The sequence below is a fragment of the Acomys minous genome, assembly GCF_964271855.1.
Source record: "Acomys minous genome assembly, chromosome: 12".
In the NCBI taxonomy this organism is placed as follows: domain Eukaryota; kingdom Metazoa; phylum Chordata; class Mammalia; order Rodentia; family Muridae; genus Acomys; species Acomys minous.
The window spans coordinates 97,077,289-97,101,830 of NC_140493.1; the positions used below are offsets into that span (position 1 = coordinate 97,077,289).

Consider the following 24,542-nt stretch of genomic DNA (forward strand, 5'->3'; position numbering starts at 1 on the left):
TTCTAGCTTTGCTATTAAAATAACAGGACCCAAGTCCATTTTTTAAACACTTTCTCATAAGTACTTACTATATGCATTTTTGGTATATTCCATTAATAATTAACTAATTAATATAAGATGTGTAATGTGTGTGCCTTTCTACATGAGATGTAGGTGAATCCTAATTTACAGCTCCAAATATGATCATTACAAACTCCTGAAGTAAAGATGGAAAGTCTCCTTTATACAAAAGGCACTCAAGGTTTACACTCATCTGTATACATAGTTAAGAGTCACAATGTTTATAACTTTACAGTTGTCAAGAATCATAGTTTTTTTGTCTTTTCTAGGAGAAGCAGTAGATATTAACGACCTGGAAGACACGCTGAAAGACATGAAAATTGAACTGACAGATAAAGAGTATTTGCATCTAGTCAGAGATCTCCCACTCGATGGCAAGCACATGCATAGTGTATTGATTTATTGATGTATTGATGTGTGCTGACAAGGACTGGCATGTTTATAAACCCTTCAGAAGGTTTTTGAGTACTTGAGTGTGAAACTCTTTTTCTAAGATGGTATAAAATTGGTGCTAGGGTTTGTTATTTCTTAGTATTTTATGTATTATGCATAGAATATATTTTGATCAACTTCACTCCCATTCCTCCCTCCCCTAATCCCCTTCCACTTTCCCCTCCCAACTTCATGTGACCAGTACTTTAAAATAGAACTTCCGGAGTATTTTTGCCAAAAGAATATCTAAATTGTTTACTTTTCAATATGCTAAGCAAAGCTATTTCATTCAATTCTCCTGATAAGACCTATGTAGTGTTGTTCTTTGCATTAACATGCCAGAAAGTAATATATAATATATATATATATATATGAAAAATAAATGATGCTAGTCAGAAACAAAACAAATCAAATGGGATATATGTTTCAGAGTTTATAACCAACAATCATCGGGTTTTGGTCATGAGTGAATAGATTTGCCTCATGAAAGTTTTTCCTCCAGGGGCTGGAGAGATGGCACAGTGGTTAGGAGATCCTGCCTCTCTTGTGGAGGGCCAAGATTCAATTCTCAACACCTACATGGTGGGTCACTATTGCCTATAATTCCAGTCCCAGGGGATCTGATGCCCTCGTCTGGCCTTCCTAGGTGCCAGGCACACAAATAGTGCACATACACGGCCCCCCCAGACACCCGTACACTTATATTACAGGGTTGTTTTTTACATTTAAAAAAAAAAGGGCAGAAACAGTGGTGCACATCTTTAATCCCAACACTTGGGATGCAGGGGCAGCAGAGTGAATTCAAAGCCTGGTCTATAAAGTGAGTCTAGGACAGCTAAGGATACACAGAGAAACCCTGTCTCAAAAAACAAAAACAGAAAACAAACAAACAAATAAATTCTTTCTCCAAATAAAGTCCATTACTAATTGAGAGAAGACAAATAAGTCTAGGAGGAAACCATTAAAAACTTTTTTTCTGAAGTCATAGGAGTACAAGAATTATAGGTTGTTGCTTGTTTGTTTAAGCAAATATTCTTTATTATTATTTTCTGACCTGAGTTGTGTTTTCTTCTCACAGCTTCAGGAAAGGTATATAAAAGACGACTACTGGATGGTATAAAGAATTTTAAAAGTGAGTGCAAAGCATCATGGGAGAACAGATAAATAGATCCATGAATTCATCTTTATTAAACATAAATATCATAAATATATTTTCTCAGCAACACAATGTACTGGATTATTATGCTATGATTCTCCGGCAATTTTTCTAGACCCATTTAGAACTGCATATGTTCAATATGAACAAAAAGACACCATCGGGGAGTGAGGTGCTAGTATCTAGTTTCAATGTTGCTTTCCCTTACTCCTGTGGCTAGGTCTTTTTGAATCCTAAGTCCTCATGAATAAAGTGATAACCATAGCACACCTGAATTAATAAGGTTTCCCCCACATTTTGATATCTTTTTAATACTTTGTCTCTCCTAAGGAGGAAAAGTTGATATAAATAACTTGAGCCCATTTCTGGAAAACATGGGGGTCGAGCTCTCACAGAAGGAATTTGAAGACTTTTTAGAAAGTCTACCGGTTGATGGTAAGTTTTTAGGCTATTACACATCCCTTTTGGGCCACCTCAGGGTTGGCAGCTTCCCTGGGTGGCGTTTAGTTGATATCAGAAGGGCGTTTTGAAAAGTTTACAGGAGAATCCGGATATTAGCCCAAGTCCAGTCTCCACCGTGGGTGATGAAGGTAGATGAACCCCAATGGACCCTTCTCAGATGAGAAGGGAGAAGGAAGAAAATTCCTTTGGCAGGCACTGAATGGCTGCGGAGAAGCTTGCCTACCAGCAGTGTTTAAAATAGATTGTGTCTGGTGAGTGATTTGCCTGTTCTGAATTAGCAAAGCAATGGGCAGGAATTCTAAGAGATACATAACTGTGGGAACGGAAAATAATTATACGACTGTAATAATCAAGTACTGTTTTAAATACAGTAAAAAATGAGAATTATTTCCAGTGGGAAAGTAATTTGCCAATATTGATTGAAGAAGATATGAAAAATATAGCTAGATCAACACTGGCAGTTGAAAAACCAGTTGCCTGTCCACCACTAGGCATCACTCCAACCAAAAACGACAGGCTAACCCGGCTCTTTCCCTTGTCGGCCTGTTCTTGTGGTCCTGGGGGTTGAACCTAGGACCTTGGGCATACTAGTTGAATCCTCTTCACCACTGTGTGGTAGCACCAACCCAAGCCCAGATCATTTTTAAGAGCAACTTCTTTCAACTCTTTCAGCAACTGTTAATCTTAATGGTATAAAAAAACGGATCCAGAATGCACGCTGGGAATAGGCACAGTCTTTTGAAACCTCAGTGCCTGGCCCCAGTGGCACACCTCCTCCAACAGAGCCACACCTCCTAATCCTTCCCAAATAGTCTCACCAACTGGGTACCAAGTATTCAAATATATTAGGCAGTAGGAGCCGTTGTCATTCACACCACCACAATGTACAATACAAAATTGGAGGAGGGAAAAAAAGTTAAGAGGACATGTTGCCTCTCCTTGGCATTTAATTATCTGAAAATATCATGTAAGTGTCTAGAGCTAATATTTAGATGGCTCCAGCTGGGAGAAGGGGGAAAGCTTCATTGTCACTCTGTGATTTTTTTTTTTTTTTTTTTTTTTTTTTTTTGCAGAGAATGGGAAGGTTGATCTGAAAACCATAATAGCAAAAATAAAAGATTTCAAAGGTGAGTTTCTCCAATACTGACATCCAAATGCTATAAATATCCTAGGTGTTTTCCCTGATATATTGTTGATTTTCCTCAATCACTTGTCAGATCAAATTTATTTGATAATTTATGTATTCAAAATAATCCACAAGACTTACTCTTTTTTTGTTTGTTTGTTTGTTTGTTCTTCGTTTTTTGAGGAAGGGTCTCTGTGTAGCCCTGGCTGTCCTGGAATTCACTATGTAGATCAGGCTGGCCTCAAACTTACAGGGATCCTACTGTCTCTGCCTTCTACATGCTGAGGCTAAAGACCTGAACCACCATGCCCAGAGCAAGACTTATTCTTTTTGTTGTTGTAGTTTTGTTTTGCTTTTTTTCAAGACAGAGTTTCTCTGTGTAGCTTAGGATTTGCTTTGTAGAGCAGGATGGCCTCATACTCACAGCAATCCACCTGCCTCTGTCTCCCGAGTGCTGGGATTAAAGGCGTGCGCCACCACCACCCAGCTAAGACTTTTCTTAATAACAAGTCCTGTGTTCTTTAAAGATACATATTTTTTCATTTATAAATATTTTTTGCTACATATAAATAGCTAAATTCCAAGTAAGCACATTAACAAATAGGTAAGGTTTTAGAAAGTTTAAGATAATTTCCTGTATGATCAGTTTTATAAGTCAGTATGATTATTATTAGAACTACTTTTACTGGCAACTCGTCCCGTTTGCATACCAGTTCCTAACACTAAGGGCCTTTGTTATACTAATATAAGGGTAGATTTTCTTTGGCTTCCATTCACGTTTTTTCACTTTGTATTTGTCTTTCTTCTTAGTTCTAAACTGAAATTGTATTCATATAACTATTATTGTAAAAGACATATCATATTGGTCAATAACATGTTCTTACAAATCTCTTTCTTATAACTGAAATATCAGGCTAACTCAGTGGGGAAAGCTATATGCCAAACAAGCCTGGTAGCATCAGCTCAGTTCCCAGGACCCACTGTGGAAAGAGGGAGCTGACACACAGAAGTTATGCTCAGACCTCCATGTGCCATGGCATGAGTGCCCCCCACCCCGATATTTCTAAATGAGTTACCAATTCCTAAAATGTTCACCTGTAAACATTCTGCCTTCTCAAAGGAAAAAAGATTAGTGTCGCTAGCCTAAAAAACACTGTTGGAGAAATGGGTATCGAACTCAACGACAAAGAATACGTGGACCTGCTAGAAGCTCTGCCGTTCGATGGTAAGCCGCATGCGTGTTGCCGTGGCCTCCAGAAGCATCAGTCTGATGGCTCTACCTTTTGAAATCTATATTATTTTCCTTTCTTCATTCGCACGGTTGTGTGGTGGGTACTGACTTGTAGTTGTGTGTAGGCACAGTGTGTGGGTGTGCGTGCACATGGAGCCCAGGTTGATGATGTGAACTAACCACGATGCTCTTCGATCTCACCCAGATCTCACAGCTATAACTGGCTTCGCTAACCAACTTGTTCAGGGATTCCCCCATTTCTGTTTTCCAAGGCTAGAATTACAGGGGGGCTGCCCCACACACCTGGTATATATGCAAGTGCTGGGGATCCTAATTCCTGTTCTGAGCACACGGGGCAAGCACGTGAGCACTCAGCTTTCCCCACAACTTCTGGAGTGCGCATTGGCCTGTGTTGAAATGTTACCCTTACCCATCCTCCAGCCCTTCCTTACGAAGAGTCTCTGTTACTCTCTGATTCCTCGGGTGCAGAACTTAATTCTCAAATGATCATACACAAAAATCACTGTTGAGAAGAAAGGAGGAGGAGGAAGAGAAAGAGGAGGAGGAAAAGGAGGAAGAGGAGAGGGGGATTTAAAGACAGTCTGAGCTACATCATGAAACCCTGTCAAAAGGGAGGGAAGGGAAGGAAATGTTTTTAAGCTTCTTCTTGGGCTGGGAAAGGAAGCTCAGTGGTTAAGAGCACAGGCTGCACTTGCGCTGGACCTGTGTTCTGATCCCGGCATCCACATGGGGGGCTAGACACCTCTTCAGAGCTCTACAGACCCTAGGCACACAGACATGCACTTGGTATGTGCCGCATGCAAGCAAACACGCACACACACATAAAATTAAAAATAAATCTTTTCAAGTGCTTTCTCACAAACACCTAATTCTGTAAATAATGTTCATATCAGGTGCTAAGAAATTAACTTTTCTCACATTTTTATACTAGCTTAGAAGTTAGAAAAGCCTTTTTTTTTTTTTTTTTTTTTTTTGGTTTTTCGAGACAGGGTTTCTCTGTGTAGCCTTGACTGTCCTAGACTCACTTTGTAGTCCAGGCTGGCCTCAAACTCACAGTGATCCACCTGCTTCTGCCTCCCGAGTGCTGGGATTAAAGGCGTGCGCCACCAAGCCTTCACACATGTGAGCCTTGGCATAAAGGACTAAGAAAATACTCGCTGCTGCCTCTTAGGCCACAGGCACCTCACCGTTTAGTAGTGAAATAAGCAAAAGTGATAGAGTGAATATGTGGTAGAACAGAGGGATGGGGAGCTCAGAAGTAGGAAATATCCAGCACATGGGAGGCTGAAACGGGAGAACCCAGAGTTCACAGCCAGTCTGGGCGACACTAGCAAGACCCTAGCTAAAAACTAGTCATCGAAAGGGAAAAATCAAAAAGGCTCAGAGAACATCAAGGAAAGACCGTATGGTCCCGAGGGTGGGGAGGACTGTGGTGAACTAGGACTGTGGAGCACACCAGGACTACTGCACTGAGGAGCCCACAGCAGCCGCAGTTCCCTTCATGGGAGCAAGGCAGCCAGTATTCCAGCAGGTTTGAGGCAGGGACACAGCTGAGAGGCTGGAGACACTTACAGATGCTAAAGGATAGTCTGTGTTTCTTTAGGGATGTGGTAGGTTGTTCCCCGGGGGACCCTATAGCCCTGCAGCATTAATTAGATTCAATGGGCTGTTTTTCAAGGGGGGGAGATTGGGGAGATGGCTCCTCAGTTAAGTGTGTTTGCTGTTCTTTCAGAAGCCTTGAGTTCCGTTCCCAGCACCCACACCAGATGGCCCCACAGATCCTGTAACTCCAGGTCCAAATGTTTCTACCCCACCTTCTGGCCTTCAGGGGCACCCATAAAGTGTGTGCGCGCACTTGATGCATACACATGCACACCACACGCAAGTTAAATTAAATAGTTTAAGAGAGCACAAAGTTGGGAAGAAGATGCGGGAGAAATGTGGAGGGTGAATATGGTTGAAATACAACATATACGCGTGTTTAGTTCTCAAGGAATAAACAAAAATATATGTAAAAACTAATGTGAGAGATGGAGAGCTGACCGAATGGTTAAGGACACTTGTAGCTCTGGAGGAGGACCCAGGTTTGGTCCTCAGCGTCCACACCAGCCATCTGTCACTCCAGGGAATCCGATGCCCGTGTCTGGCCTCCAAGTGTACCAGCAAGCATGTGGTGCACAGACATACATGCAGGCAAAGTCACACGCATAACAATCAAAAGTAAATAAATCTTTTAAAAATAATATTTAAAGATGGAAAAGAAAACAAAAAGAACAATGAATATGTGGGTTTCTGCTCTCTCTCTCTCATCTATGAGCCAGTATTTGTCTTGGGGGTGGATGCTTTCCTAGACCAGTTACTTAGACCTAATAGTGTTCAGGATCTATCTTCACATCCTCCTCATGCCCAGCAAGAACACCTTATGCCAAAGTTACAGTGGAGGACACAGAGGCAGAGGTCTACTTAAGGCCGCAGAGCCAACTGGTAAGCCAAGCGCCGAGCCGTTAAACCCGAGCCCTCAGCCTCTAACCAGACACTCACCCTCTACCATCGTGATGTTCGTCCCTTAACCTCATCATGACTTGAAGGTACAAAGCGACCCTCTCCCTAAGGTCAGTCACAGAACAAAAAGTCTACCTCTGTGTTCTCTGAGACTTTCTCTGTCCTGAACTGTAACTTTTTTTTTTTTTACAGAAAATAATAATGTTTATCGAAATAAACTCCTGTCAACTCTGAGGGCTTTCAAAGGTGAGTAACAAGTATTATGAGAACGTGGTCTATAGAGTTGGTGTGAGACTCTCAGTCTTGGTCCCTTTTTCCTAGTTTATGGTCATGATTCTTCTGGGGCCTGTTCTTCATATTGACCATTACGGCCTCTGTATCTATTTGGTGTGTAAATGAGGTCAGCATCAAGGTCAGAGAAATGGGCCTTGATCGCACCACTTTACTTCTTGGACGGATCTCATGAAAGCTGGGCCATCACTGTGCTGGGAGAGAGCAATCACAACGCTCAGCTGAGAGCTGTCATCCGGTAACTGGGCAACTTAGAAGACATTGCAACTCAGAGTCCAGCTACCTAGTCAGAACCACTCAAGATTTCAAGACATGTATATTTAAAGTGGCAAAATTTTTCATATAGTCAAAATTACTCTGAAATCCCATTGGAAGTTGGCACAAATGATACCAGAGTCCTGGACTTTTTTTTTTTTTTTACAAATACCTTTATATTAGTACATATACATACAATAAACTACCTACAGCAAGGAGCAATCAGGAATTATATAAATGTTATATTCATAGTGTTTTGGCTATTTGTGTTTGGCAACCTTGAAGAAAACATCTTTCCTATCTTGATGAGTCTAAAATTCTGAATATAGATCAATATCTATCATATCTCATCACTAACAACTTAAAACCTCTATCTAGACCTAAAAACATCTTAACCCCTAAACAACTAAGCTTAATTGTAAAACTAAACTATCTGGTCTTCAACTCCATCAGAGTCTTGAGAAGGAATGAAATTAATACCTGAGTAAACAGGAAGTGCAGGTTAGCAGCTTCCCACGTGAGAAGAATGCTTCTTGTTGGTTACAGAATCCCTGTGATTTATTATTAGATGCCATTCTTCATATGGCATGAATGAAGATTTACAGATGTCTTTTTGTGCTCATTCAAAGAGCAGAGAACTAGCCTTAATTGCTCTGTGCATCATGCACACCTTATACATTTATAGTTTTCGGGCTGTATAATGTTCATGAGAAATTACATGTTTTCAAAGCAAAAGAACCGGACACTGACACTGGATCAGACCTGACAGGGTCCATTACTCCCAGCATGCTGGACCCTGACGTCCTACATCCTTCATATTCCAGCACCAAGTGCTTCAGTTGCTGTTCCTCATCAGAACAGGGCAGCTTGGAAGAAAGCTTCCCATCCCAATTGGTCCAGCATTCAGACTGTCCTACATATGACTCTAATTAAGCCTGGAACTTCTCAACACTTGGAAACTGAGCCACAAATGCTATTCCTAGCTTGTTTAACCTTTCCCCCCAATTTTATTTAGTCCCCTACAAAGATATTATTCATCCCAAATCAGGCAGAAGAGACCTTAAAAGAATGACACCCCTTTTCCCTTAAGGGGAGTCGAGTGGGTTTTGGGTTGCTTCCTTGAGTTGTGGTCTTAAGATATCTAACAGTGACTTTCTTCCGGTGCTAGAAGAAATGATCATGCCTGTAGCCGAGATGAAATAACTGACTTGAGTAAGAGTCAAGATATAAGAAAGATGTTCAGCACTAATTCACATTGAGTTGCAATGTCCTCAGTGTGACAGGGACATGGACTACCCATTCATCCAACCAAGGGATAAATGTGTCTGTGACTCCCTAATAGTTATGTGCTTACTGTCTGTGTAACGGCAGAGACAATCAGGAGGATCATTCACGCTGCTCACAACATGGCTCTTTTTACCTGAACAATGATTTTTACTTCTCCACGTTAAGCGATGCTACACCTCTACCCAATAAAAACAGTTTTCTTATGTAACCAGCTTCTATGCTAATTATAGTAGCTAAATTTTTCTGTGGAATAAGAATTTCCACAATAGTACCCATTTGAGTAGGTATTTAAGCTCTAGAGATGCTGTTTGAGTTTTTTTGTTTCATCTATTATGAAGAAAACTATCATGCACACTCACCCTTTTCCCTTTGGCATGACCTCGTTCTGTGAAAAGTGGAATTAGTAGCCCAATAGTTATAAAACTGTTGAAGGAGCATGACTGCCAAGCCAATCTCAAATAAGCTTGAATTCTTTTTTGTATGTTTATTTGCCTTTGTTTCTTGAGACAGAGTCTTACGTGAAGTAATGGCTTTCTTGGAACTCTTCATGTAGACCACACTGGCTTCCAGCTCATAGACATCCACCTGCCTCCGCCTCCCAAATGTTGGAGTAAAGGCATGCGCCACCACACCCAGACCTGTGGAAAGTTACTCTGGTTTCTCTCACATTTCTGGTTTTTGTTTTTTGTTTTGTTTTTGTTTTGTTTTTGTTTTTGTTTTTTGTTTTGTTTTGTTTTTTAAGGTGGAAGGGTAGATCCCAATAGTATGAAGACACTTCTCTTGAACTTGGGGCTCAAACTCAAAAACAAGGAAATGAAAAGTGTGATCCAGAAGCAGACTGCTGGCGGTAAGCATGAGCAAGCCCCAGGGGCTGAGGGTGGGATCCCCTGACTACCCTAAACAGCCTACAGTGCCACTTCCAAAGTATTGGAAGTAAACCTTGTATTATAATTGAATTGTATGGGTACAATTTAGTCTTACAATTAAGCTAGTTGTTTAGGGGTTAAGATGTTTTTAGGTCTAGATAGATGTTTTAAGTTGATAGAGATGAGATATGATAGATATTGGTTTACATTGAGAATTTTAGACTCACCAAGATAGGAAAGATGTTTTCTTCAAGGTTGCCAAATACAAATAAGCCAAAACACTATGAATGTAACATATATATAATTCCTGATTGTTCCGTGGTTCTTCTTGAAGTATGTAGGTTATTTTATTTATGTATAATAACATAAATATATATGTAAAAAATAAATATAATTTAAAAATTAATTTCAAAAAAGAGTTCTTAAGATTAAGCAGGCATGGTGATGCCCGCCCATAACTTCAGCACTTGGGAGACAGAGGCAGGAGGATTGCTGCAAACCCAAGGCTGCTCTGTGCTACCTACTAAGTTCTAGGCCATCTGGACAAGATACACACACACACACACACACACACACACACACACACACACACACACAAACACCATATTTCTACAATTAGATTGATCTGAGAATTTTAGATTTTTTTTTTTATGAAGAGTTTGGTCTGGAAGTATGGAGAAATATTGTCTTTTGTCATTTGTGGTAATCTGAAGTCATCAAGCTGTTCTCCCAGTGCTGGGGAAAGAGAGGAGAGATAGCGGGGAAGAGAAAGAGGAGAATGGAGGGAGAGACAGAGGAGAGAGAAGAAATAGGAGAGACAGAGACAGAGAAAGGAGAGGAAAGAGAGAAAGGGAGGAGAGAGGAGAGAAAAGAGAGAGAGGAGAAAATGAGGAGGGGGGAGGGAGGAAGAGAGAGGAGAGGAAAGGGAGGGAGGAGAGGGGTGAATGGTATCATCACCATATTTAGAAGGCATCTAAATACCCGAGGACTGACGACATGGTTCATTCGTACCATGAAGACACGATACTTACCACAGCCGAATTCCATGTTCAAGAGGATGGCCACAGCCCAGGGTCCCTCCTTCTAGTGAGGAATCCAGCGTTCAAGACAGAAAATATAACTTTAAGATGCACACAAGCAGATTTGTAAAATGTATAGGTTCCTACAGATCCTAACTTATAATTTTTCTAAATGATAAGTCATCATTTTAATTGTTTATGTTCTGTATTACAGCTAATCGAAGAATCCCTCTGAAAAAAATACTGACAGATGTGAACTCAGTTTTAGGCAAGTTAAAAGTTATGTAAACCTTAAAACCCTAAATTTGGGGGACTTGAGAGATGGCTTAGTGTTTAAGAGCATTGATTATTCTATCAAAGGACCTGAGTTCAAGGCCCAGCACCCGCATATCAGCTTACAACTGTCTGTAACTCCAGTTCCAGGGGATCTAATACCCTTACACACTTATACAAGCAGCCAGAACACCAATGTATTATTATAAAATAAAAATAAAGGCCGGGCGGTGGTGGTGCACGCCTTTAATCCCAGGACTCGGGAGGCAGAGGCAGGTGGATCGCTGTGAGTTTGAGGCCAGCCTACAAAGTGAGTCTAGGACAGCCAAGGCTACACAGAGAAACCTTGTCTCAAAACACCAAAATAATAATAATAATAATAATAATAATAATAATAATAATAATAATAATAATAATACAAATAAATAATTTTTAAAACCCTAAATTTTAATTGTATCAACACATCTTTTCAATAATACATAAGGTCACGAGCGTATAAACAAAGCTCTAGAGTCTTATGGGTGTGCTGCTCCTCATCTGGATACCCCATGGGTGCTGTTGACACACAAACATGAGGACCTGAGTTCAAGCCCCAGCACTTTACACATTACAAGCAAGTAATGGCAGCACACCCTTTTAACCCCAGCACTGGGAAGGTGGAGGTAGGTGGATCCCTGGAGCTTGCTAGTCAACCAGCCTAGCTAACTGTATGGACTCCAAGCCAGTGAGAAACACCATCCCAAAAAACAAAGTGTATGGCCCCTGAAGGACCATGGCTGAGGCTGACCTCTGACCTCCATGCCCACACACACCTACATATGTGCATACCCAGGAACACACCCACGCATGCATATGAAACAAGTACTTTTTAAAATTAAGTGTAATAAAAGAGCTTCTCTCCCCTGGAGTGAAAGAGACACATTCTAATTCTCCTGCTACGAATAAAGCTTTTCTGTGCCTTTGTTTTCTAACTGCTATAAAAACGTGGACAATTTTTTCCATGTATTTATTACTATTTAGATATCTCTTAATATTGCAAGCTGTAATTACTATTTCTGTTTTTTGAAGGAAACAAAATTAATGTGAAAGATGTGAAACATTTTATAGAAGATGTTGGAATAACATTGACACCCAAAGAATACCCAGAACTGATGAGACGTCTACCAATTGAGGGTAAGTATTTCAAACACTACTAGAGTGTTAAAGAACATCAACTTGGGTGTTAAGACACTTTTTAAAAAATGAACTTTATCTCCTGGTGTAATCGGCTGTATCCTGGGGTGGTTGTTATTATTGTGGTGGTGGGTGGGTGGTTATTTTTTGTTTGTTTTTGTTTTGCTTTTTTAAAGAACTATCAAACAATTTTCAAATGACCTTGCTCTTGCTCCAGAAAGTATAATTTTGTTCTTTCACCAACCCTATTGTCTTAATTTCCCATGATTGAAGATGAAAGCCATTATCATGTTCCATCCCACCCCTCCAGTAAAAGTTATCTTTGAGATGTAAGGCGGAAGTGAGACTGGCAGGAAAGGGAAGTGGGAGAAACAAAGAAGATAAGAGGAGTGGGGGAAAGATGTGTTTGCATTCCGGCGTGAAGTTTGCAACAAGTTATTAGGTAGCTACTCCCATCCAGTTACACGTGTGCTCTGAAGCGTGTCTCTATTGCGTGCTTTTGAACTCCTGGGAAGGCTGAAGCGTGTCTCTATTGCGTGCTTTTGAACTCCTGGGAAGGCTGAAGCGTGTCTCTATTGCGTGCTTTTGAACTCCTGGGAAGGCAGAAGAGCAAACTGTTTAGAAGGCATATCACTGAAAAGCACGTGCCTGAGATGATGACTCTGTGCTGTCCCTCTGAGCTGCTGCTGCCACTGTTCTGTGATGTGCATGTGCATCTTTTTCAGATGATGAAAATGTATATGAAAGCAGACTGATAGACTGTCTGAAGTCTTTTGAAGGTAAGGAGGAGGAGGAGGAGGAGGAGGAGGAGGAGGAGGAGGAGGAGGAGGAGGAAGATGAACAGAAGCCCTGACTCACACCCATGCTGTCATCTCTCATGGAGACCGACCTCTCCCGCACTAACCCCATACTTAACTCTTTTGTCTCCACGGCCACATTGTCTAAATAATTTTTCATTTTGCTGGCAATATTAGCTTTTTGACAAAAAGTCAGATTGAAATCTTGTTCCACATAGAAACTATGAAATAAAGAATTGGCTGTTATTTGGGGGAATTTCACTAACTCAGCAAACTGGAGTGAGTTTTTAAGCCCTACCATTGTAACTGGTGGGAGAGCGAGTTGGTAAGGAATTTCCTCTGGACCAAGCAAGGGTATTTTCAGTTCTCCTTCCGTCTTGGCCACTTCTGTGCACTTGAACATTTGGGCTGACCGCATGATATGAGGGGATTAGTGAACATCTTCTTATTCAGGGAAGTTACTGACTTTCTTTGGTGTTCCTGATTCTTTTCCTTAGGTGGGACAGTTGATGTCAATAACTTAGGAAATGTTTTGAAAAACTTGAAGATCAAGCTGTCAAATGAGAAACTAGAAGAACTGGTCGAAAACCTACCAGTTGATGGTAAGCATCTGAAAGTTATCAGACTTTTCAGGGACATTTACCCTCAGATGCTCATGTCTGAAGCCTCCGGGAGCATCATATGTTTTGATGCTGATATATGTATGTATGTATATATAGGGATATATATATATATATATATATATATATATATATATATATATATATATATATATATATTCCACACCATATAAGAACACATTTTGGTTTAGTTTATTTTCATTAATTTTGATGTATATGAGCTATGTGCTGGAGTGAGTTATGGTAATACATCCTTACTTAAGGGACAGTGAAGGGAGATAGCTTATTACAGCAAAGGGATGGCTAATTTCATATTATTTACATCTCTTCATATCTTCCAAAAGCTATGTCATCAAACTATATGTTTCTCTACCTTGTAATAGATGGACATCCTTGTGTTCTTCCTCTGGTTTGGCACTGCCCACATGATTCTTTCCTGGCCTCAACTCTCTGATATGCTAGCAATTTTAAACTGCAATATTTTATCTTCTCTTTAAAAGGAATAGACAGGAGAGAACAGACCCCCACAATTTGTCCTCTGACTTCTGCATGGCTATTGTTACATGTGTGCAGCCATGTACATATGTACTGTGGTAGTCTGGATGAGAATGGTCCCCAAGGGCTCTTCTATTTGGATGACTGGCTCCTAGTTAGTGAAACTGTCTGGGAAGAATTGGGAGATGCTACCTTGTCGGAGTAGGTGCAGCCTTGTCAGAGTGGGTGTGGCCTTGTCGGAGTGGGTGTGGCCTTATCGGAGTGGGTGTGACCTTTTCGGAGTGGGTGTGGCCTTGTTGGAGTGGGTGTGGCCTTGTTGGAAGAGGTGTGTCACTGGGTGGAGGCTTTGAAGTTTCAAAAGCCCTTGCCAGGCCCAGTCTCACTTGCTCAGCCTGCAACTTATGATCAGATGTGATCTCTCAGCTACTGTTCCAGCACATGCCTGCCCGTCTGCTGCCATGCTCCCTGCCATGATGGTCATGGACTCATGCACTGAAACTGTAAGCCAGCCCCCAACTAAATGCTTCCTTCTATAAGTTGCCTTGGTCATGGCATTTTAATACAACAATAGAATAGTGACTAAGACACACACACACACATACAAAGAAAATAAAAATGTAACAAAATAGACTTCCAGTCCTCTTACTCTCACTACCAAGAAATGAAGTCCTCTTTCTTAATTACAGTGACATCCCCCTGGATGTCGCTCCAATTTGTGTACATAAACTGTCTCCTAATTTCTCTAACTTCCCAGCACACCCCTGTCCTTCCTGCTCCATGACGATCCTAGCATTTGATTGGCGCAGCCACAGAAGTCTCACGTCTGTCACTGCATTTTGCTATGAATGATGTGAACGTGCCTGTCCCAATTCAATTCCTCTTGGATAGCCGAAGGGCCCGAACATTTTTACTTCAGTTTTCCTCTTTCTCTGTGTTAATGTTCTTACCTCTCTAGTTAGGTGCTGTTTTATTTGAACTTAGAAAAAAAATCAGTAATCGTATTAGTTGTTTGTCTCATCGCTGTGACAAATACCTGACGAAAGCAGTCTGAGGAAGGGCTTGTTTGGGCTCACACTGTAGGAGATGCCGTCCTTTGTGGCAGGGAAAGTGTGGAGGTGGGAGCAGAAAATCACATCCACAGTCAGTGAGGAAAGAGAGAGCAATGAATGCCTACCATCTACTTCCTTCTTACTCGGCCCAGGACCCCAGGCAAAGGACGGGTACAACCCTCATTTAAGACGGGTCCTCCCACCTTAACATAATCTAGATAACCTCTTACAGACATGCCTAGAGATCTGTTTCCCTGGTGATTTCACATCCCATCAAGTTGACAATCAAAATTGCACGTAGTGGTATGATACTTTTACAATGCCAGTAGTCCTACAGGCTTATTCAAGTGTGCACAAATTCTTGCCTTGTTCTTTTCTTTCTTGCATCTCCTTCTTCTGCCAAAGGAAAAATGTCACTGCGAAATATTCTCTTTTGTAAAAATATCTATTTATTCATTTTTGCATGTGGCATATGCGCATATGCTTGTAATCCTACCACTCAAGAGGCTGAGGCAGGAGGATTGCAAGTTTGAGACTACCCTAGTATGTATCGAGAGCTTGTCTGAGTAAAACACAGAGAGAGAGAGAGAGAGAGAGAGAGAGAGAGAGAGAGAGGAGAGAGAGAGAGAGGAGAGAGATTACTATAGTGAGATATGTTCCTTAGCACAGAATTGTAGACATTTTGTTTCATCATGCTGCAGTCATGCTTTTTAGTGTTGCTAGACATGAGGAGAAGTCATCTATAAACCTCACTGATTGTTGGAGAGTAGTTGTTTTGTTATTGTTGCCTTTAGGACGTTTATCATTAGTTCTGAAGATTCCCTATGATATAGAAAATTGGAATGGATTTATTTTCATTTATCCACCTTAGGATTCATTGGGCTTTTGAATCTGACAATTGAAATCCTTTATCAGATATAGAAAATCATCAAAAATTTTTTACAACCCTGGCCTTTCTTCTTGTTGTTGTTTCTTTTCTTCCATAATGCTGATTAAAAGGAGACAGACTCTATCTTCTTTGGCCTTGATTTCTCTTCACTCTCATCCATAAGTTTTCTTCCTATGATCCACTTACATCCTATAAGTGGTAAGAATTCTCAAAGCACCAGTCTTCCATATTGACTATATGGCGTATTTGTAATAGAAATAAGCCCCTAACAAAGAATAGGATTACATGCTAGCAGCATGTCCTTTATTGTAAGAAATACCAACAACAAGCATAGTTTCTAGTTTTCTTCTTGTCCTGAAATATCCTACATCTTTGGGTTGGTGTGATGGCTTGGCAGTTGAAAGCACTTGCTGCTCTTACAGAAGACCTGGGTTTGATTTCCAGCACCCACAGGGTTCTTCAGAACCATCTGTAATGCCGGCTCCAAGGGGTCCGGTGCCCTCTTCTGAGCATTGTGGGTCTTCCACACTCATCATACACAAACACACATACAGGCAAAACACATGCTTTTCTTTGAAAAATTAAATATGCTACATTTTCAATTCTAACAAATTATACTGAGTTGAGGATCTAATAGTAGGTGGTATAAACTAAAGAGAACAAGTGTGACGAGGGAAATGCACGTGATGTGTACAGCTAAAATCTCGCCTTTGGAGGACAGAGAGAGGGGGGAGGAAGGGAGGGAGAGAGAGGGAGGGAGAAAGAGAGAGAGAGAGAGAGAGAGAGAGAGAGAGAGAGAGAGAGAGAGAGAGAGAACAAGAATGTGTGTTGAGCAAAGTGTGCTCTGATGAGCATGTAGGTCAGAGAACAACTTTTTTAGAATGAGTTCTTTCTTCCACCATTTGGGTCCTAGGAATTGAACTCAAGCCACGAGACTTGACAGCAAGTTCCTTTGTCTACTGAATAGACAATAATTTTGTCAGCCCAAGGTGACAGCAATCAGAACGATAGAATAGATACTGAGATTAATAGCTAACAGATTCTAGAGTAGTTTTCCTTATTTCATGTCCATCTGTGTGTGCCATTATGCTATGCTTTTTAAAACTCTAAGAAAAGGTCCTATTTCAAGTCCCATTTAATCTCTGAGTCAATGTGCAGTTGCATACATGTGACTTTTTTACAGATTCTGGAATGGCTGATCTGCCGACACTGCTAAAAGAAGCACAAAAATACACAGGTACGTAAGACAGTCTGGAAAAGACGTTACACAAAAGCTTCATGTTTACAGTTTTGAAACTGACTTTTCTTAGCTGGTGTGTCATGCATACTTGTAGTTTCAACATTCAGGAGGCTGAGGCAGAAGACCTGCTTCGAGTTCAAAGCCAGTCTGGAGATAGTACCAGGCCAGCCAGAGCTCCATAGTAAGACAGTCAACCCCAGTAATCCCAGCACTCAAGAGGACTACACAAGTCCAAGGCCACCCCATTCTACAGGAGGGAATTCCAGGCCAGCCGAGACTAGATATAAAGACCCTGTCACAGTACACACATATGTATGTTGTTTTTAAATAAAATCTCAATCGTTTGATTTTTACCAGTGAACCAGATGCTGGGGTGAAAACCTGCCAGCCCAGAGAGACAGAGAACACAGCAAATGGCCTTCCTAGTCAATGTCCCCAAAGAAAAAAGCCTTTCTTCTCCACACTGTCTTTAAAACCCATCAAACTGAACATCCCCCCTCCCCTTTCTATTTCCTCCCTGTCAGCTGATTGCTTGCTCTGCCTGTTGACCTAAGGTTAACTTTATTTAAACGTTTTTACAGAAAGCTCTTGCAATAAAGGTGTGATCTAGGGCTGAGCCACACGACAACTACTTGTTTAAAATAAACAGAAAACTCTCGGGTTGAAGGTGTGTGTTAGGGATGAGCCACACCATAGGTTTTTCCAGTTCACAATTTGGGGATTGACAATAGGATCGAATATCCTGCAACATGTATGTGTGTATTCATAAATACATATCATATATATGTGCCTATATACTATGTATGTATATATGCACACACACTTAAAGTTTTCTTACCTTGTCAATGGCTTCAAAATTTTTAACTGGCATAAAAATTACATTGATTTGTTTAGCTTTTAGCAAAATTTTGTGACGGTACATATCTCTAATTCACTCTACACTAATTCTGAAACCTCCTTTTTATTTGATTTGTTTATTTAATTCGTTTCACCATGATAGCACAGTCAACCCAGACCATCATTTATTTGAAATACTTAGCAACCACTCTAACACAGGAGATGTTAAGTTATAACTGTGACACTATGCAGGTGGTGAGGTCATCTCATAGCCCAGCCAAAGCAGAGGGTAGTGCACCTGATGCTGGCGCCCTGGAAGTTACTTCCAGCAGACCAGGCCCTTCCGTCCTGGTCTCAAACCATTCAGACCATTACAAATGCATAGTTCCTGCAAGTTTGAACACATTTCCAGCTGTTCTGTACACAATTCGTTTTATCATCTAAAGTTAGCAAGTAATTCTCACTTTTATTATTTCCATTCCCCGCCCCCTCCCCAAGGAGGAAAAATCGATGCCAAAAGCACACAAAGAGTCCTGGGGAACATGGGCATCGAGCTCACAAATAAGGAAGTCGGGGAGCTGCTGAAGACGCTGCTGGTGCCTGGTAGGTGCTCCATGGACTCCACGGACTGTGTCTCCGCGCTCTGAGAAACTTCAGTGTGAGAACATCATAAACACTGGCCCCTCCCCCTCCCCAAAACACCTGGAAAACAAAGACATTGAGCTGTAATCGGGAAGGCTTATGTCTTTGGCATTTGAATTTGTTTTGAGAGCATCTCCTCCCCTGACAACATCTTTAAGCTGAATCTTGGCATGGAAAGTGCCTTCCCTGGCTGGGGGTAAAAGCACTTGTGCAAACTGCTGATCTGAGCTCACATCCCTGGACCACATGGAAGAGCTGCCAAGTTTGGGTCTATAATCCCAGCCCTTCTACACCGAGATGGGAGTCAGAGGTGGGAGATTCCACAGAAGTCCCCACATGGCGCAACAGCAAACGAGACTGGTCCTATTTTGGTTTGTTTGTTGTGTTTTTAGAGACAAGGTTTCTCTGTGTAGCCCTGACTGTCCTGGACTCACTCTGTAGACCAGGCTGGCCTCGAACTCATAGAGATCCGCCTGCCTCTGCCTCCCGGGTGCTGGGATTAAAGGCGTGCGCCACCACGCCCGGCTGACAGATCCTGTCTTAATCAAGATAGATGGTGAGTACTGATATTGGAGGATTTGCTCCGACCTGCACTCTCATTGTGGCAACTGCCTGCTCACAGACACACGCAGACACACGTGTCTAAGTAAATAAATAAACAAACAATATTTTAAAAAATAGTGCCATTACCTTAAGATAAATAAAAGTTTAAGTAGAACGAAGAGAATAAAAGGATGAAGTAACAGAGAGGAGGAGGAGGGAATCTGAGATGGGGAAAGGCATCTGTCAGCTTCACAGTTACAAGTTTGTCCAGGGCTAGGTAGAAGACTCAGTGGGTCTCGCTTAGATCCACAGAGCCCTAGGTTCAGTCTTTATCACTACTTAGAGAAGAAAGAAAAGGCGTAAAAGGCAGAGGACAAAGGGGGACCTAGGGGTGTAAGCCCTGGGGTTTAGTCCCCAAATTAATAGAAGTTGAAAGGCGAAGGTCACCAAAAAAAAATCTTATTTTGTATTTCTTTGTTAAAAAAAAAAAGTATGCATAGACATGGGAAGTAGAGAAGTATAAATTTAAAAGGTAAATCTTTATCATTTTCACTTAAAGTTATACCCTTCTGTACCTTTTTTACTATATACATCATTTTTCTCTAATTTTAAGTGTGTCTTATTTTACAGATGACGGAAAAGTATTTAAAAACAAATTACTTGATCATATAAAGGGGTTTTCTGGTAAGTGATAATCTCGTAAGGCAGTTCAAAATATAATCTGTAGGTTTTACCTTAATTTAGCACGCACCTGTAATCCCAGCATTTGAGAGGCAGAGGCAGGCAGCTCTCTGTGAGTTCAAGGCCAGCCTGGTCTACAAAGCGAGTCCAGGGCAGCCAGGCCTACACCAAACAAACAAAAAAACCTAACAACAAAAATCATGTCATCATTACAAAGTAATTAAGTGATTTTTAAAGATCTTTTAGGTGCAGCTATAACTAATGTAGTTTATACTTTTCTGACAGTGAAAATGTTTCGAATTCTGTTTGCTAATCAAGAGTGTTAGTTCCCTGATACAGTTCATCAGTTCATCTAAAAGATATTTTATAGCAGATAGAATCAGCACATATAATCAATACATAAGTAAAAAATTGCATGACTCATCTGATAAATAATGAATGTCTAAATACACTTTGCTTGTATATTGTGGAAGCAAGATTGGCAAAATGCGTTGCATTCCAGCTTCCAGCAGGTCTCCAACAGCCAAGCGCTGGCTGCCGGTGTGCAATGGATTGCGTCACCCATGGTAACTGGGCCTCTGGCTCCTTCTTTGGCCACTTCCTTCTCTCCTAAGGTGGGAGGTGTTATGTCTCCAAGCTGGATGACATCCTGGAAGAAATGGGCTATTGCCTGGAGGATGAGGAACTCGAAGACGTGAAGAACCGTACGCAGATCGAAGGTGAGCGTGTCACGGTGTCTTCCGAGGCACGGTGTCTCAGCTCCTCTGACAAACTTGTAGATGTGTACTGGTTGTAATGCTTCAGTGGGAGATGGCTTGGCTCTTAGGGGACGGCTTGCAAGGCTGCACCTTAATGCCACTGAGAATATTTAAAGACCTCGGGAGCCAGAGGAATGAAACAAAGGATCATTTCAGCAGAGCTAAGAGTCAGTGCTTAAGAGAGCCGACCACTGTTCCAGAGGACCCGGGTTCCATTCGCGGCAGCCCTGTTGGATAGTTCATGGTTGCCTATGAATACTTCAGCTCCAGGGGATCTGACCCCTCTTCTGGCCTTCTGGAAAAATAAAAATAAAAAATAAGTCCACCAAATCACCAGGAAGCTCAGGAAAGGAAACACACCTAACTGTCCTAGATATCCTATTGATAATTATCTGTCTATGTTTAATGTGGCATGCTGTTTTAAAGTTTACTTAGTGAATGGTTAAATCTAGCTAATTAACAAATGTATCACCTCACACAGTTAAATTTTTCCTAATGATAGCAAATTGTATACTTATTTACACTCTGAAAGAACTCAAGAGAAAAAAAAAAAAAGACCTGGGGAAGCAGAGGCAGGCGGATCTGTGAGTTCGAGGCCAGCATGGTTCTACAGAGTGAGTTCCAGGACAGCCAGGGCTACACAGAGAAACCATGTCTGGAAAAACAAACAAACAAACAGACCTCAACAAATTGTCACTAACTGGGTCGCTTGCTATGCAGTTGGCCTCTTGAAACTGACTCAACCACTGAGCATGCGTCCTCTGACCGGTACCCGCTTCCAGGTTCTGGAGATCGGTGTTTTTACAGTCTGCAGTGAGAGGCCAGCGCCTGTCCCTCCTCATTTCATGTAACGTCTCCCGCACTCACTGAATCCCAGCCATCGTGACCAGTGTGGGGAACATGACCGCTCTTCAAATACCCAGTCCCTTCTTTTGACCATCTGCCAAGGTCTGGGATTGCTGGTTTCAAAGCGCTTTCATGTTGCTTTTCATAATGGCGGCACCAACAGTATGTAAGGTTGCTCTTGCTCGACTCCCTTAACAATTGTCACCCTGACTCCAGTTAGGTGACGTCTCCTTGTGATTTTGATTTGAGCTTGCTTGGTGCTTAGCAATGCCCAGGGTTTTTTTGTTGTATTTTTTTTTCCATACACTTAGGCTAAAATTATTTAGCTCTGCTATTGGAAGTCTGATAAAACTTCCTGAGACATCAAAGCCTCGGCTGAAGTAACCTTACTTTAATTGTAAATCAAAATCTTTTTCGTTTAGCCCTGATAAGAAAGGAGGTGGGTTGCCAGTGCATGTAAGCTACAGATGTTGGCCACAAGACTGCTTCTTTTCCCCCTGAGGCAGCGTTTCTCTGTGTAGCCCCAATTGTCCTAGAACTCACTCTACAGACCAGGCTGGCCTTGAACTTACAGAGATCCGCCTGGCTCTGCCCCCTGAGGGCTATAGCATATTACTGCTTTTTAAATATGTAATGCTGAAGTGATCAAACAGATTGCTCTTGGATTCTGAAGTGGAACAGGCCAAGATTAAACAATGCCTTTGAAATTTCCAAGCACCACTGTGGATAGAAATGATACAATCTGCAATATATGTTCACCACATTTAGACCTTTGGGTTTCAATTCCATGTTCATCTGGGAATGAAAATGCTCTACGTTTGCAGAAAAAAAAAATCAGGGTAAACATTGGAATTTCATGTTGTATTTCACACTGTAAGGTCTGAGTCACACTGTGCCTGGGTCTTATTTGTATTTTGTCTTACAGATGGGAAGGTTAAACTGAGTAAGATAATGGAATATGTAGAGTCACTTATAGGTGAGTAAAAGACCATGGAGGAAAAAATGATTTCATATTGCAATATTCTGATGAATTTTACATTTATACTTTTAAATATCCAAGCCCCATCACAGGGGCTTTGTTAGTACATTAATTCATTAGTCTTTTGGGGAATAAATCACCTCGTCATAATATCATGTAGCATAAAAATATGGCATGTGTAGCATGCAGAGGGAAGGGTCTCATGAGGCACACTGGGAGTTGTTAGACAATTATTGAGAGGGAGAGTCAGTTTTCCTCAGTGGTGTGGCCCTTGATAGACAGATCAGAACCCAGTAAATGGTGTCCTGCGTACATGTGCATATATATGGGCAGCAGCAATCCAACTAAGGGGTGATTAAAAACAAAACAATAAAAAGACGTGATGGGAAGATGGGCGGGGTATGTGGGAAATCTGAATTGGAGATGGATATGTTCTGATTGCATTGTATTCATATATGTAATTACCAAATAATAAAAAAAATAGTCCAGGACAGCCAAGGCTACACAGAGAAACCATGTCTCAAAAATAATTTTTTTTAATTCCTCTTTTTCTTGTTTTGGGATGGCCAGACCAATAGTGGGCTTGTGCCACTGGACCGTCTTTTAGTGCCCAAACTCAGGGATAGAGTTGGACAGGTCAAAACCACAAAGACCATAATTTACATCAAAGTTAGATGATGTCAGAGTAGCCTTAAAATATTCATTCCTGACAGATCATAGCACTTATTTTAGACAAAACATGTCGATTGTTTTTAACTTATATCTTTTTCTAGTAACTTTAGGTTTTGGGTTTTGTTTTGTTTTTTGTTTTTTTAATTATTTTGGAGCCCAATGCAGTAGCTCATGCCTGTAATCCAGCACTTGAGGAGGCAGAGGCAGGTGGATTGCTGTGAGTTTGAGGCCAGCCTGGTCTACAAAGCAAGTCCAAGACAGCCAGGGCTACACAGAGAAACCCTGTCTTGGAAAACCAAAAACAAACAAACAAAAAAACAAAACAAAATTATTTTGGTTAATCCATTTGGACCATGGTGAAGGCCATGGAAATATCAAATATATTGCCAAGCAGCCATGACCTGACCATTGTGGGTAGAGGGCTGAGAACTGTCTAAGCAAACACAAAATGGAGTCAGAACAAAATAACATTACCTTGGGCATTTCATTTGAACACACAAAATTATTTTTCTGCCTTGAATTAAGCAACTGATTGTTTTAATATCCCCTTGGACCATTCAATCCTTCAGGTAAATGTAGATGACACAATTTAAAATCATTTTTGTTCTCATTTCTATTTTTTCCAAAGGAAACAAAGTGGATGTTGATGGAATCAGTACTGTTTTAAAAGACATGGGACTGGAACTCACGCCTAAGGAGCGCTGGGATCTACTGAAGACTCTGCCAGTTACCTGTGAGCATTTCTGGTTCAGCCTCGGCTTCTGGGGAGCTTAGTTTGAGTGTGTGCAGTGCATTGTGGGGGCTACAGGGGAGTCATCGAGTGTGCATTCCACGTTTGTTTGCATTCAACATTTCGAAGACTTCTTAAATGACAAGACTAAAGTCAAAAGTCTGTGTGTCCATGGAGACCATTTGACATGGGGCTGACTCTGTTGGGACAGAGTTTGAGAATGTCTTAAGAAATTAATGCATGAATCTGTTTACAAATTTTTGAGTTGAGACATACTTCTGTAATGTCTGAAACCCTAAAGTACAAAGAAAAGACAGGAGAAAAGGCAAGACAAAGAGGAACAAGGCAGATCAGTAGCAGCTCGGCAAAGTGGCACATTTAGAACACGTTATCGATAAAGCCGAGTTGAAGAGAGCTGTGGACAACAGACAGGATATCCCAGATCTATAAGGTCACTGTCTTCATGGTGGCAGTGCATGGTCATGCTGTGGGCGTTACTACCGCTGTTTTCCTGACGCTGGTTATATCTTTTGTTACAGCTGATAAGGTGTCTCACAACCGACTGATTGAGGGTTTAAAAATGTTTCACAGTGAGTAGCAAATACACCGT

General features: G+C 41.2%; 1 protein-coding gene across 1 annotated transcript in view; it reads left to right on the forward strand.

Annotated features, from left to right (window-relative positions):
* Window positions 1–24,542, forward strand: part of EFCAB3 (EF-hand calcium binding domain 3) — a 354,012-nt gene that overhangs the window by 242,172 nt on the left and 87,298 nt on the right. Inside the window, exons 129-146 of the mRNA XM_084748227.1 lie at window positions 330–451; window positions 1,552–1,624; window positions 1,979–2,083; window positions 3,184–3,237; window positions 4,357–4,461; window positions 7,183–7,236; window positions 9,566–9,670; window positions 10,923–10,976; window positions 12,050–12,154; window positions 12,880–12,933; window positions 13,449–13,553; window positions 17,188–17,241; window positions 18,580–18,684; window positions 19,897–19,950; window positions 20,562–20,666; window positions 22,477–22,527; window positions 23,831–23,935; window positions 24,472–24,522. Of these exons, the coding sequence (XP_084604353.1) occupies window positions 330–451; window positions 1,552–1,624; window positions 1,979–2,083; window positions 3,184–3,237; window positions 4,357–4,461; window positions 7,183–7,236; window positions 9,566–9,670; window positions 10,923–10,976; window positions 12,050–12,154; window positions 12,880–12,933; window positions 13,449–13,553; window positions 17,188–17,241; window positions 18,580–18,684; window positions 19,897–19,950; window positions 20,562–20,666; window positions 22,477–22,527; window positions 23,831–23,935; window positions 24,472–24,522 (1,461 nt within the window). The remainder of the gene's footprint in view (window positions 1–329; window positions 452–1,551; window positions 1,625–1,978; window positions 2,084–3,183; window positions 3,238–4,356; window positions 4,462–7,182; window positions 7,237–9,565; window positions 9,671–10,922; window positions 10,977–12,049; window positions 12,155–12,879; window positions 12,934–13,448; window positions 13,554–17,187; window positions 17,242–18,579; window positions 18,685–19,896; window positions 19,951–20,561; window positions 20,667–22,476; window positions 22,528–23,830; window positions 23,936–24,471; window positions 24,523–24,542) is intronic.